This window comes from Oryctolagus cuniculus, chromosome 1 (assembly GCF_051225735.1).
Source record: "Oryctolagus cuniculus isolate XC-2025 breed Fujian yellow rabbit chromosome 1, ASM5122573v1, whole genome shotgun sequence".
Taxonomy (NCBI): Eukaryota; Metazoa; Chordata; class Mammalia; order Lagomorpha; family Leporidae; genus Oryctolagus; species Oryctolagus cuniculus.
This window is the reverse complement of record NC_142867.1, coordinates 80,931,505-80,945,798: the sequence shown is the minus strand read 5'-3', so window position 1 is coordinate 80,945,798 and position 14,294 is coordinate 80,931,505. Positions and strand designations below refer to the sequence as shown.

The window sequence follows — 14,294 nt, the reverse complement described above, 5'->3', positions numbered from 1 at the left end:
AGTATGTCACTTTGTTTTGTTTCTTTTGATGGGATTTAGTGATTCAATTTGAGGTTTAATTCGTATTAATTTAATAATTAGTTGAGAACATTTCTATATTTTATTGCATATACACACATCTCTCTCTATATATGTATATTCTGTCTTTGTGAATGTCTGTTCTAAAATCTTACCTAATTTTATAGTAGGCTGACATTCTGTAGTTACTAAATGACAAACATTAAGTAGGCATATAAATATGATATCATGTTTCATATATATTTGGTATGGTCTTCATGTCTTGAATTGCATTTCTGTCCTGTGAAAGAGTATCTTTCAAAATACGGAAGTCACTAGTTTTAATAGAGGCCGATGATTTTTTTTACCTTCTTGGTTACTGTTTTTATGTCCTGTTCAGGCAAACTTCCTCAATGAGAATATTCTCCCATTGTTTTCCTGTTCACCTTTAGAGCTTAAGTCCATCAGGTGTCAGACATTCAGTACAGTAGGTCTGTACTAAAATTGTTGACTTTTACATCAACTTGATACCCATACTGGCCTGATGAGCTTGGGATTTTCAAAGTAGAAGAGAGAACAAGTGGGGAGGCTCTCTGCAGTACCCACATCCCATAAAGGCAGACTTGATTTCCAGCTGCTTCACTTCCAATCCAGCTCCCTGTTACGGTGCCAGGGATAGCAGTGAAGGATGGCCCAAGTGGTCAGGCTCCTAAGCTCATGTGGGAGACCTGTCTTCTATATATATATAAACACGTCTTTCAAACAAGAGAGACAAAGAGAACACTGGTAATGAATAGATAGATATGTCATGAGGATTGCAAGGAAAAGCACCCTACCAGATTTTAAATATGGATACAGCCAAGTTTAGATGATTAAACTGAGTCAAGATGGGTAAGTAGTGCTGTATTCTGAATCTGGGTTGTTCCCATCAAAACTCATGTTGTGGCCTAATCCCACCAAGCAGCACTGTTGTAAAATGGAACCTTGAAGAGGTGATAAAGCACAGGGCATTTGGTGCAGAGGTAGGGATGTCACCTGGGACTCCAGCATACCATACAGCCTCCTGGTTCAGACCCAGCTTCTCCACTTCCAATCCAGCTTCCTGCTAATGCAGCACTCTGGCAGGCATCCAATGATGGTTGAAGTGCTTTGGTCCCTGTCAGCCACATGAGACCAGCACACAGCTCCTGGGTCCTCCAGTTGGCCTGCCCCAGCCATTGCTCTTTGGGGTATTTAGGGTGTGAATCTGTGGATGAAAGCTCTCTCTCCAAATGTCTCTCTACCATTACCACGGAATGAAAACACTTTTAAAAAGTGGGAATTCAGTCCTTAAGAGGGATCCTACGTATCTATTGAGCAAAGATGGGAAAGTGAATGAATTCTTGTCCTTGGGGGAATGGATTGTTTCTGGCAAGACTGGGTTATTTTTTTTTAAGATTTATTTCTTTGAAAGAGAGAGCTACAGAGAGAGGTAGTGACAGAGACAGGTCTTCCATCTGCTGATTCACTCTCCAGATGACCGCAATGGCTGAAGCTGTGCCGATCTGAAGCCAGGAGCCAGGAGCTTCTTCTGGGTCTCCCACGTGGGTGTAAGGGTCCAAGGACTTGGGCCATCTTCCACTGCTTTCCAAGGCCATCGCACAGAGCTGGATCAGAAGAGGAGCAGCCAGGACTAGAACTGCCACTCAGATGGGATGCCAGCGCTTCAGACCAGGGTGCTAACCCATTGAGCCACAGCGCCGACCCAAGACTGGGTTGTTGTAACTACAGGCCACCCAACCACATGGTTCTTTCTGCACACAATTCTCCCTTCAGCTTTTCTGCCATGAGTTGATGCTTCATGAATTTTCAGCAGAAGCTCAGTAGATGGTGACACCACGATTGTGAAATGCCTTGGCTCACTCTCAAGAGTTGTGAGCTAAAAACAGTGCTTTTAAGGACTTAAAGCCATTTCACTTATTTGCTATTACACTAAAAAAATGGAAAATGACAAGTAGTTACTGTTAAATAAAGAGAAAGGACAAACTATTTCCATATTTCATTGGGTGTTTACAACCATGTTTGTTTGATTCATCCTTTATTGAATTGGATTTGGACATTACTGGAACACCTCCATAATCTATTCTTTCACTTTCTCAAAGTTCATAAATAAAGTGAGAATCAGACAGTGTGTTGTTTTCAATACATCATGAGAAAATATTTTATAAACAACAACATGTACAGCATACATAATTTTATTGTTACTACAATTGATAAGAACACAGTAAATGGGATTTCATGATAGTAGGAGGAATTGAAATTTCATAAAATGCCACCTATTTTTACTATCTGGTGAGGCTCAAGGACGAGTATTTCAGAGAGTGGATTTCCCCTGTGTCTGTTCATAAATGAGAGCAGGAGAAGATAGGCTTGAGATGAATAGAAAAGGAACAAGAAGGGATGGTATATATCAGAGAACTGTGATCAACATCAAGAAAGCTCATAGTTCTAGCTTCATAATCCAGGAATAGTCCTATGTGGTTAATTGGCCTTGCTACATATTGCACTAAAAGTGGAGAGGTGGTGAAGAAACTGTAATGGACATCTTCCTTAACACATGCAATAGGAAAGAGTCCCTCATCAACAAATGTCTTGGTATTCCTGTACTTCTCTTTCCAAAAGCCATTACAAACACCTACAGCCCAATTGCAAGAGTTTCCCACATCTACCTCCCAGTAATATCTGCCAGAAATAAAAGTATGAACACCCCATGCCACAAAACATCCGGGAGACAGGGCACATCATGAGGGAAACAACCAATGTGCAGACTTCAGAGATCTCCCTGTAGGAACATGTGCTGGTTGAATCTTTCAGGGTCCAGAGTGACAGTCACTGTAAAACAAAAGAACAGAAGTAGACACACATGTCAACAATGAGAGTTTAACCTCCAGAGGGAAAACATCTCCCAGAAGCTAATCTCCTGGGAAGTCAGAGGTTACCACAGTGAGCAGAATTTGGGTTGTAACACCTAATAGAAGAGAGGGCCCAATACACACTGCAGAACAAAGACCTAACTACAGAAACTGAAATGGTTTTTCAGAATTCAAATATTGGAATCAAATGTAAATCTAATGCCTTACAACTCAATTTTCAAAGCAACGTACCCATGGACAATGTGCCTGGAACTGTCTCCAGTTGTCCAACATCACTGTCAGAAACAGATTTCATGTTTCTAATAACAATGTCATGTGGGATAAGATTGAAGATTTTGTCCTAGTTAAAGCACTTCTGTAGAAAAAAAAAACTACATATTTCCACTGTAGACATATATATTTATGTAAATCTCTCTATGTCCATTGCGGATGTTACTTAACATTTAATGTTAAATGTGCACTGGAGTTTTGTAAGTCTTCTGGAACACCTTGCACTTTGAAAGTAGACAGGCACATACCTATGATGAGGACAAACAGATTATTATTCATTTCTTTTAATATATTTTATACAAAATTTCTCTTATTCTAACATTGAAACACTAGTGTGTATATATATATGTGTGTGTATATATATATGTAAACACAGACAAGATTAAGCTTCAAAGATGTCAAATTTAAGATTCACAGTTTTCACAGTGTTCATGAGAAATGCTAATTGTAGAAAAACTAGGGATGGGTTTAAAAACTCTTTGCTCCAAAATGAACTTCTTTTTCCACAAACTTCTATATGTACTCTCTTATGCCCATTATATATATAAAAAATAAGTTCCAATAAACTCTGAAACCTTTGAAGCATCTTCTTCCAAGCCAGCTTAAATATCATGAACAAAAGGATCCTTTTGTATGTTTTACACTAAATAACTAACCTTCATTTGCTCAATCTGCCCACACTTCCTCATTCCTTTCTCTATATGATAACTAAGTATGATCTTGGATCACGTTTATACTTTTCAATAGCTTTTTCCCTCTTCACATTATAAAAGCTGACTATATAGAAAAGCCTGTGATGTATGTACATAAGCCTATGGTTCCCTCACATGCCAAAATGTGTGTAACAGTTAATAAATTGGAAAAGGTCACCTATGTGATCTGCACAACAAGCCAAGGGCGTCAAGAATACGGTCAGTGGGCTGAAATTCACCTTGGAAGTATCTGAGGGTTTCTATCAGTCCAGTGATAGGCACTGCACTCAGCTCTGGATTCACAGGCTGGGGCATGTGCAGCAGCATGGATTCACACCTGCAAGAACAAGATAAAGTTCACATGAGTGGAGCCAAAAGAAATCATTTTCATTGAAAAGAAACCAGACTCTTAATAAACCCATCTGGAATTTGAGAAATCACCACATTGTCTAACTAATTCTATTTTTAACTCCTGAATTTCCAAATAGAATACAAAAGTCAATCAGAATTGAGTCCAGTGCTTCTTATTGCTCAAGAATCTGGGTAGATGCTACATCCCTGATGCTCCAAAGAGTAATCAGGAGGGGGAGTCTGGTGTCCAACTGCCAGACCTCCCTGAAAACGCTCTACCTGGCCATGTGTGGTTCTCTGAAACCTGGCATGTGTGCTGCTTCCTTCTGTGGCTAAAGGCTGTGAACCTTGTCCCATAAGGGAGATCTGTGTCCCAGAGCACAGCTACCCTCTGCCCCACAGTGTTCTAAATCATTCGAGGGAGGTTTCCTTTGTGTTCTTCCCAAAGCTGTCAACTCGTAAATGCAGGATCAACACAACAGCAGGATTTTCTCACTGCTGGAATATGCTATCCCTCTCTTGCCTCAGCTGCCACTGATGGCCCCTGGAGGGATCTGACATCTCACTCCTAGGGACTTCCAGCCCTTCTCTTCCACCTGTGGAGATTTTTAGAACTGAAATGAAGACTGCCTAGTAAAATCACTTGGGTACAACCACAAAAAATGTGTATGTGCAGGTGGGGAGCAAAGAGGATTCAGGAAACTATTCAGTCAGTTTCCTAAGAAGCTCTGCTCTCACTCCAGAGGATCCAAGGGCTTACTGGGGGAGACCCTGGGAAAGCCCCTGTGGGAATGCAGGTACACACTCACCTGGGCAGGATGTCTCCAAAAGCCTGTGAGAAGAAAAAGAAAAAGGCTTAGTGAATTTCCCAAGACAGCTCTAAACCTGTGTCCAGGGTGGGAATTTGAGATGGTTCTCGTCATTATTTCCACACCGTCTTCCTTCCAGGGTGCAGTTCCTATTTTTTCTTTTTAAAAACCTGGCCTATCACATTTTCATTAATTGTAGTCCTCTTAAGTTCAGAAAGTGGAGGACATTTTCTATGGGAATGAAGGGGAGAGCGGGCAGGAGAGCTGTGTGCTCTGCTGTAGCCATAAAGAAAGGAGGCAGCTGTCTTTCCCAGGCCCTCTTCCCAAGGGACAGGAGCAGAGAATGACAGCAATACACCCAGATCCTCAGATCTCCCCATCAGCCTTGTTATGAATTAGCCTAGCTGTCAATAAACTATTTACTTGTGAATTTTCAAAAAGCCAAAATAGTTTATTGATGTTTGTAAGGTGATTATCTTTGGAGCGATTTTCATAACCATTACACAAGTTTGGGCACTCGTGGAGAATGTCTGAGGGACCTTTGGTCCATAAAATTCCAAAAGGTAGCTTCAGTGTGGAAATAGCAGTCAGGAACAAATACTGGAAGGAAAGGGAGAGGCAGATGTCAGCAGAGAGAATGAGGAGCTACGTATGAATGTCTAACATGCTGATGCCTGGCTTGTCAGTTGTTACCTGAAGTAGCTCCACATCTGGTTTATGACACATTTCCTTCAGTTCCTTATACATTCCTCTTAAAGTCTCCCTCTTGTGAGCCATTCTGGCTTGACTTTCATTGAGTTGCTCAAAAATTTCCCTGTGCTCTTTGTACAGGATCTCCCAATGGTGTTGCTCCTCCTCCTGGAGATACAGAGGCATCTTCTGAAATACATTTCTGATTGCTTCTCTCCTCGAATCGACATAATCCTGCAATCACATTCAGTTATTCAAAACAAGAACCCATTTATCTCTATTCTGCTTTATCTCATGAATTTGATTTTGTCTCGTACACATCAATTACCTATAACCACCATCACTTCTGTTTCTCAACATCTACAAAACTTCATTCTTGTTTTTTTCTCCTGTATGAGGATCAACATCATGTTATTTCATTAATTACATTCAGATGATTCATCATGAACTTTTCATGAGAAACCAATAAATCTATTCATTTGATAAATATTTTCTAACATGCAACACATATACATGCATATATATCTATCGGAAGGCAACCAAACTCATGAGTAGAAAATGCCCTTTATGGCAGTAGTGACTGGATTGGAATCCATTCCTTAGCACTGTTTCTCAGATTTACTTCCAGTTATGGAAAACCATTATGTGTGCAGTACATCAGACTAGCATACTCATTCTCATGCAATTACTTCTCCCATAAACCTGACCTCCTAAGCTTTCCTCTCTATCTGACCCTCTTTACCACTTCATCTCATTTACTTCTAGCCTCCTACATCACTCACTGTGCCCAGAGATTTTGTTGTGGACTCTCAAGCTCCTCAACCCCACCCAATATACATTACTGACACACTTCTGCATGGACAGTTTTCTCCACCAAGAATTCTCTTACTGGCCTTATCATTCAGTGGCCTTCTTTATTTCAGTGTCATCTTTTTGTAAGCCTTTCTCTGATGTAGACATTTAACCTCATACTCTCATCTCCAGTCTGTATTCTCTTGTACTGCTTCACAAACTCCTTACTCAAATGTTTCCCTAAAATCTTGCCACATTCGAACATACAATGCATTTTACTTCGATGTTTACCATTTGCCTCTCTGATTCAGATTTTAGCCTCATTCAGCAAAGGATTTTTTTCAGTCTTGCATGCTGTCACATTTTTTGTCACAATTTGGCGTAGAATACCTGCTCATGACATTTTGGTTAAAGGAATTTGTCTTCTTTCAAATTAGCACACGCCCAAGAAAACCATCTGCCAAGACACACTTATATTCCTCTCTTAAAGGCTGAGTCCTACACTTAGGTTGCAAACCAGTCCCATATTTTGGTAGGTTTCTATGTATCCTTCAAGAGATTGAAACTACATCTCCTATCATATTTACACACATTTCATTATAATGTTAAAGATTCACATTAATTGCTTAGGGTACTCCTTTTAGCGTTTCCTCAGATTTGAGTCAGTGCTGTGTTTGTTGAAAGGTTTCTACCCACCTCCAAATACTATTTCATTCAAATGCAAGCTGACTATGCCAGGAAGCTTGACTTGACTGTCCCATGCCTCCCAGATGTCATACTTACCTGGGTTTTACAACACCTCAGCACACATGACCCTCTGTGAGACAACCCCGTTTCTTGTAGTTGATATGTGGTACTGAATGTCCTATTATGGGGGTAAGTCAGCACATCTGTGGTGCAACCAGAACTCCTAGGCAAGGGCCACACTTCCCTGTGGAGTAACTGAGGACATCATTTCCTATGACCTCACCCTCTTTAGAATGAAATCCGATACTTTGTCATTTCAGATCAAGTTCCTATTTTAAACATTGTCCCTATGTTCATCTCAAGTTTTGGCAAAGGTAAAGGTGGCAGCACACTAACCTCCCATGATCTGGTTTTGATTATTTCCATATTCATGTTTCTGCTATTTTCACAGAGGTTTTTCCATAAACACTCCATTGTCTTCAGGAGGGTCTCCTGTAGACACAGACACAATCATTCATTGAACACTAGTGAAGAGGATAGTGTAAGATGCACATTGCAACAAGAACTGGGGCTGCCAAGGAGAGGCAAGTTTGCCTCACTGACAATAAAAACATCATAGTACTTGCATGTTCATGTCAGACATTTGTCACATGTGAGCCTGAGAATACTCAGAACAGAGCTTCAGAATGGGACATAGAGAGGACTCCTGCAATGACCCAGGAAACAGACCCATGAGAAGGCCCTTGTCCTTTAGGGGAGTGGATCTTCAGAGACATCACTTACTCTGTGCTCCTCGGCAGCCCGGTCCACTGACAGGTGTCTGTGACCCTGATGCTCCTGAGAGTCAGAGCAGAGCACACACAGCAGGTTCTTGTTCTCTTGGCAGAAGATCTTCTTTGTCTCCTTGTGCACCACACACGTGTGCTCCTCTGAGCTGAGAAACTGCAGGAGACTGGCTTTTCTGGCGAGGACTGCCAGGTTCTTGATGCTAATGTCTGTTTTATAATCTCTCTTGCGTGTCACTCTCTTGCATTTCAAGCACAAACTAAGATCTGACGTTTCTTGCCAGCAGAGATACAGACAAGGCCTGCAAAAGCTGTGCCCACAGTCTATGGTGACTGGGTCAATGAAGTACTTCTTGCAGATGAGACAGGTGAGCTCCTTCTGGAAGACATGCCAGACTCTGGAATCCATGTTTCTGAAGAAGAAATAGCAGGTCATTCATAGGCCTGGGTTGGTGAGAATTTCTCAAGGGTTATATGAGGGGAGACACAGCTACATTTCTTTCTGAAATAGTCTCATGAAAGCAGAAGATATTAAGCATTTTCAACGCAAGTGAAAAATGGACTCCACAGGAGATTCTCAGCCTTTGGGAGACCGTGTGCCTGCTTGATGACTCATGACCCCTTCCACACTCAGACCCCACTCCTGAGCAGAATACCAGTTTCTTCCAATCCCATTTCCTGGATGTGGATGTGGGGCCAAATTGCTAGTCCTGAGTGATCAAAAACCTATCCATGGCTGGCGCCGCGGCTCACTAGGCTAATTCTCCGCCTTGCGGCGCCGGCACACTGGGTTCTAGTCCCGGTCGGGCGCCAGATTCTGTCCGGGTTGCCCCTCTTCCAGGCCAGCTCTCTGCTGTGGCCAGGGAGTGCAGTGGAGGATGGCCCAAATCCTTGGGCCCTGCACCCCATGGGAGACCAGGAGAAGCACCTGGCTCCTGCCTTTGGATCAGTGCAGTGTGCTGGCCGCAGTGCGGTGGCCATTGGAGGGTGAACTAACAGCAAAAGGAAGACCTTTCTGTCTCTCTCTCTCTCTCTCTTCACTGTCTGTGAAAAAAAAAAAGACCAAAAACCTATCCTAATTTTTCCAATCCTCCTTCCAATGTCTGGAAAATTGCCTCAGGAGTGGGGGAGGATCTCTCTAATTTAGTCATGAAATATGAGGATGAGATGGTGAGAAAGTTTTATAGTAGTCCTTGGTGGTTGGGGTAGGGTTCGATATAATAGCTCACCTCTTAATCAACCAAACTCAAATCAGATGGAAGCAATCTAGATTCATAGAAAAGATGGAATGAAACAATGTGAGGTTTATTTAACCTCTCTTAACGTGACAGAAATTTCTCTCTGGAACCATCCAAACTCTGCACCCATGCGTTGTCTTAAGTGAACATATATATTTTGATCATAACTCTAATGGTTAAGTAGTCTGCATTAGCCCTAATTAGTGTCCAAATTTAGTGTCCAAAATTTTTTAAAAAGGACTGTTTGAAAACATATTCTTCTTTATTTTCTGAAGATAAAAGAATCGACTCATTTTAATCCAGAGTAGAAATACCTTTGTTTTATTTAGGTCAATTTATTTGAAGGTAAAAGTGCAGGGAGTGGAGGTAGAGAAAGAGGGAGAGAAGGAGGGAGGGAGAAATCATCCATTTAGTGGTTCACTCCTCAAATGGCTGCAATTCGTGGGACAAGGCAAGGCCGAAGCCAGGAGCTGTAACTCCATGCAGTTGTTCCAGGTATTTGTAGCAATTTTTGCTGCCTTAAGATGCTCATTAGTGGGAGGCTGGACAGGACTTGAAGCAGCTGGGACTTGAACTGGCAGGGTATACTGCATGTTGACATCTAATGAGACAGTTTAACCCAATGGTCCACAATGCCAGCTCTGAGAGAATCTTGTGTTAATTGCAATCTTTATTATGGCAGTTCTAAGTAGTCAACTATCCTCTAATTTCCTAATAACACTAATGGATTTATGGGGAAGTGAGACAACTTTAGAATTGCAGAAAACTGGGGCAGGAGCTGTGGCATAGCGAGTTAAGCCGCTGTCTGCAACGTCAGCATCCCAAATGGGTGCAGGTTCAAGCCCCGGCTGCTTCACTTCACATCCACCTCTCTGCTATGACCTGGGAAAACAGTGGAAGGTGGCCCAAGTGTTTGGGGCTCTACATCCATGTGGGATAACCAAAAGCACCTCGTGGCCCTGGCTTTGCAAGCGCTCAGCTCAGGACTTTGCTGCCATTTGGGTAGTGGAACAATGGATGGAACATCTCTCTCTCTCTCTCTGTCTGTCTTTCAAATATAAATAAATAGCTTATTAAAAAAGAATTGCAAATATCTTTTAGAAGGGATCAAGATTGTGTTACAGCGAGTTAACTCACTACCTGAAAAGCAAATATTCCACATGGATGCCAGTTCTAGTCCCTGATGTCTCACTTCTGATTCAGCTCCTTGCTCAAGTCGCTGTGCCCCAGTACCCTTGTGGGAAACCTGGATGAGGCACCTGGTTCCTGTCTTTGGCATGGCTCAGGCCTGGTTGATGTGGCCATTTGAAGAGAAAACCAAGTAAAAAAGTACTTTATATTTTATGTCTATGAGGGTATGAGCTGTTGAAAACTTTATTCAATACAGAGTTGACCTTCTGTATATAAAGATAATTCAAACGGAATCTTTATGAAGAATGGGATGGGAGAGGGAGTAGGCGGTGGTGCACTTTGGAGGTGGTAGGGTGGGTATGGGGTGAAAAACTGCTATAATCCACAAACTGTACCTATGAAATATATAATTATTTAAAGCTTTCGAAAATAAAAAAATTAAAAAGAGTAAACCAGCAAATGGAAGCCCTCTCTCAGTCTCTAACTCTGACTATCCCATAAATGTATCTTTAAAGATAAATAAATAGCTTTAAATAATAATGAATGACTCACAAAGAGTTATATGTTCAAAGACTGTTAGGGCATAATTATCATATCAGATAGAAGAGGGAAGGATCGTCATCCCACATATAAGAGTATTATACAGAAATGGCTTTTCAAAATTTCTTCCCTGATCCTGAGTAACTAATACAGTACCATAAAGGTAATGTATTGGAATTAAATGCACATTTTGAGATTTGATGACTGTTTACAGCCCTTGTCTCCTGCTGAGAAAGAGTGTTTTACTTAATACTATTTCTTGGCGTGCCCCACGGCTCACTTGGCTAATCTTCCACCTGTGGCTCCAGCACTGCGGTTTCTAGTCCCGGTTGCTCCTGTTCCAGGCCAGCTCTCTGCTGTGGCCCAGGAGGGAAGCGAAGGATGGCCCAAGTTCTTGGGCCCTGCACCTGCATGGGAGACCAGGAGGAAGTACCTGGCTCCTGGCTTCAGATCAGTGCAGCACACCAGCCATAATCGCAATTTGGTGGGTGAACCAACGGAATGACAGCCTTTCCCTCTGTCTCTCTCTCTCTCTCTCTCTCAGTAACTCTGCCTGTCAAAACAAAAATGCTCTTTCTTGAACTCTTTACCTAGTTTAGGGTTGCCCTCATGATCATTAAGTAAACTGAAAACAGATGTTTGTAAAAATTAAGAGTCAGAACAGTAGATGGAGGAGAAAGAAGAGTTGGAGAGCGGGCAGGAGGGATGGTAGAATGTGGAATATCAGTTTCTATATTTTTTTAAGATTTCATTTATTGCTTATTTGAGAGGTAGAGTTACAGACAGAGAGAGGGAAAGACTGAGAGAATGGTCTTCCATCTGCTGGTTCACTCCCCAAATAGCCGCAATGACCACAGCTGGGCTGATCTGAAGCCAGGAGCCAGGAGCTTCTTCTGGTTCTCCCATGTGGAGACAGGGGCCTAAGCACTGGGCCACCTTCCACTGCTTTTCCCAGAGATAGTAGAGAGGTGGATTGGAAGTGGAGCAGCTGGGACTAGAAACATTGTCCATATGGGCTGCTGGCCCCCCTCATCATATGTTTTCATTTTTATTTTTTTAAAGATTAATTAATTTATTTGAAAGTCAGAGGTACAGAGAGAGGAAAGACAGAGAGAGGCGCAGAGAGAGAGAGAGAGAGAGAGAGAGAGAGGTCTACATCCAATAGTTCACTCCCCATTTGACTGCAATGGTCGGAGCTGCACCTATCCGAAGCCAGGAGCCTCCTCCAGGTCCCCCGTGGAAGCAGGGGCCCAAGGAATTAGGCCATCTTCCACTGCTTTCCCAAATCATAACAGAGAGCTGGATTGGAAGTGGAGCAGCCGGGACTCGAACTGGCACGCATATGGGATGCCAGTGCTTCAGGCCAGGGTGTTAACTCGTTGTGCCACAGCACCATCCCCAACACCGTATGCTTTTAAATGTGCATATTAAAATTTTATAACATAAATGTAATTTCTACAAAATATTAAAAATATATTCCAAAATGCTATTCCATGATAAACACACTGAAGAGTTAAAATTGTATATGTGTGCGGGTGTAAAAAGTTAAGCTTAAGCTTACAGGTTTAAACCTTCCTGGTACAGCTGTGAAAATAAGACAGAGTGAAGTAGCACCTTGACAGTAGGGACTCCATTTTGGAGCACTTGAGACACCATTCTGAGAAAGCACCTCCCCACCATGAGACTCTGGTCTGAAACTATGATTCAAATAGTCGGACAATAGCAGTGCACTACATCATCCTTGGCCGAGAACAAATACCCCCTAGCATGATTGCTCAAGCTTAAAAGTAGAAAGGTTGCACCTGGGTTACCTGGGCTAATAATGAAGATGTGATTTGTCTGTGTCTTACATTAATGTGAAGTCCTAATTGCTAATTGTAAGATTGTAACTGGTATTGTCAAGATTATGATGAATATTAATTTCACTTAGGTTTTAGGTTATGTTGACCCCAGTAACCATATACTCTCTTTTGATTTTATGTACTCTCTTTTGACCTTAGCAACTATGTATAGCAACTGTGCATAGCATCCATGTATTCCCCCCTTCCCGGTTTTGCGGTTTTTGCCTTTATAAACCCTAACCTTTGGTTATTCGGGGCTGCTCTGCTCTTGTATGAACAGACAGCCCCAGCATGCTGGATAATCAATAAAGCTTCCCCTTGCTGTTTGCATAAGAGACGTGTCTATTGGTGACGTTTTTCGGTCTGTCAACTCTAACAACACAAGCAAAAATCTAAAATTTTTGTAGAGAGATCAACTTTCACATTCCACGACAAGATTTCCCAAGGGCTTCCTCACCAGAAATTCAGCAGTTTTCTGCATATGGCATCAGAAAAATAACAGAATAAAATCTATGAATTTAAAGTGCAAAAGTATAATAGAGATGAAAACGTTGTACCTAATTTCTTAGGTACATTTCCCTGGGCCTGGGAGTGATCTTAGACTGCGTATACTTAAATTCTAAGATGAAAATTCCTCTACTTTCAAGTTTTAAGGTAAAAAACGTGAATTCGGTTCTTCGGACCCAGTACTCACCTGGCAAATGGAATGGGTCCTCTGCAACGTCTAGGAATGGGTCCTGGGTCAGGTAGGTGGCTCTGAGTTCCCTGGGCTCTGAAGGATCAGAAGGTCTCCACAGCCCAGTCAACACCAAGCCTCAGAACTGAATAAACCTTGACTGGGCAAGGCCTTTATACAAGAGGAGCAAGCCAGGCCCGGATGGGGTTACTGTAGCAGAGAGGATTGGGGGGAGGGGCACTATTTCCCATCATTCCTTGGGTGTACTCCTTTCCAGGTGATTTAGTTAACAGCAATTGGATCAATCTCAAATTACACAAACATTCTCTTGATTGAAATGAATAACTATTTGAGAAGTAATATTTGTTAATTTTTGAAATCCAGATAGATATTCTTTGAATACACGCATAAAAAGGATATTATGTGTAAAAGCCTAAATTAATAGAAAGCTGAAGTATATTTTTATATTCACAAATGGATACATGATGCTGGATTTAATTGTGTTGCAAAGGCAAGGCCTGCAGCCAAGTACTTGGGAGTTCTTTTGCTGCCCTCCCAAGTGTATATAGCAGGAAGTCGGGTGATAACTGGTGCAGCCAGGGCCCCACACAGCACTGTGCTGGGTTGCCATCAGAGCAAGCAACAAGTTAAACCTGGATAGGTAGTTAACCTGTGTCCTCACACATCAACAGTCAATAACAGGTTGCGAGTCAGGGAATGCTGTTACTTCAGGATATTGGATGCTGGTGTTGAAAGCCACAGATTAACCAGCGGCCACACAACTCCCAACCATAGGGAGTTTTTAGAGTTTGCCAAAATGGTTGTTTTTTCAATATACACTCCTTCCAGATTAAAGGCATTTCAATTTTTTCTACATCTTTGC

At 42.0% G+C, this 14,294-nt stretch overlaps 1 protein-coding gene across 1 annotated transcript; it reads right to left on the bottom strand.

Annotated features, from left to right (window-relative positions):
• Positions 1 to 2,215: 2,215 nt before the first annotated feature.
• On the bottom strand, positions 2,216 to 13,691 carry LOC100357286 (tripartite motif-containing protein 51). Its single transcript, XM_008267561.5, is given in 8 exon segments — positions 2,216 to 2,770; positions 2,773 to 2,868; positions 4,111 to 4,208; positions 5,032 to 5,054; positions 5,725 to 5,955; positions 7,597 to 7,692; positions 7,984 to 8,398; positions 13,430 to 13,691. Coding segments are annotated over 7 exon segments (1,347 nt in total). The 5' UTR covers positions 8,395 to 8,398; positions 13,430 to 13,691; the 3' UTR covers positions 2,216 to 2,378.
• Between the last annotated feature and the right edge of the window lie 603 nt (positions 13,692 to 14,294).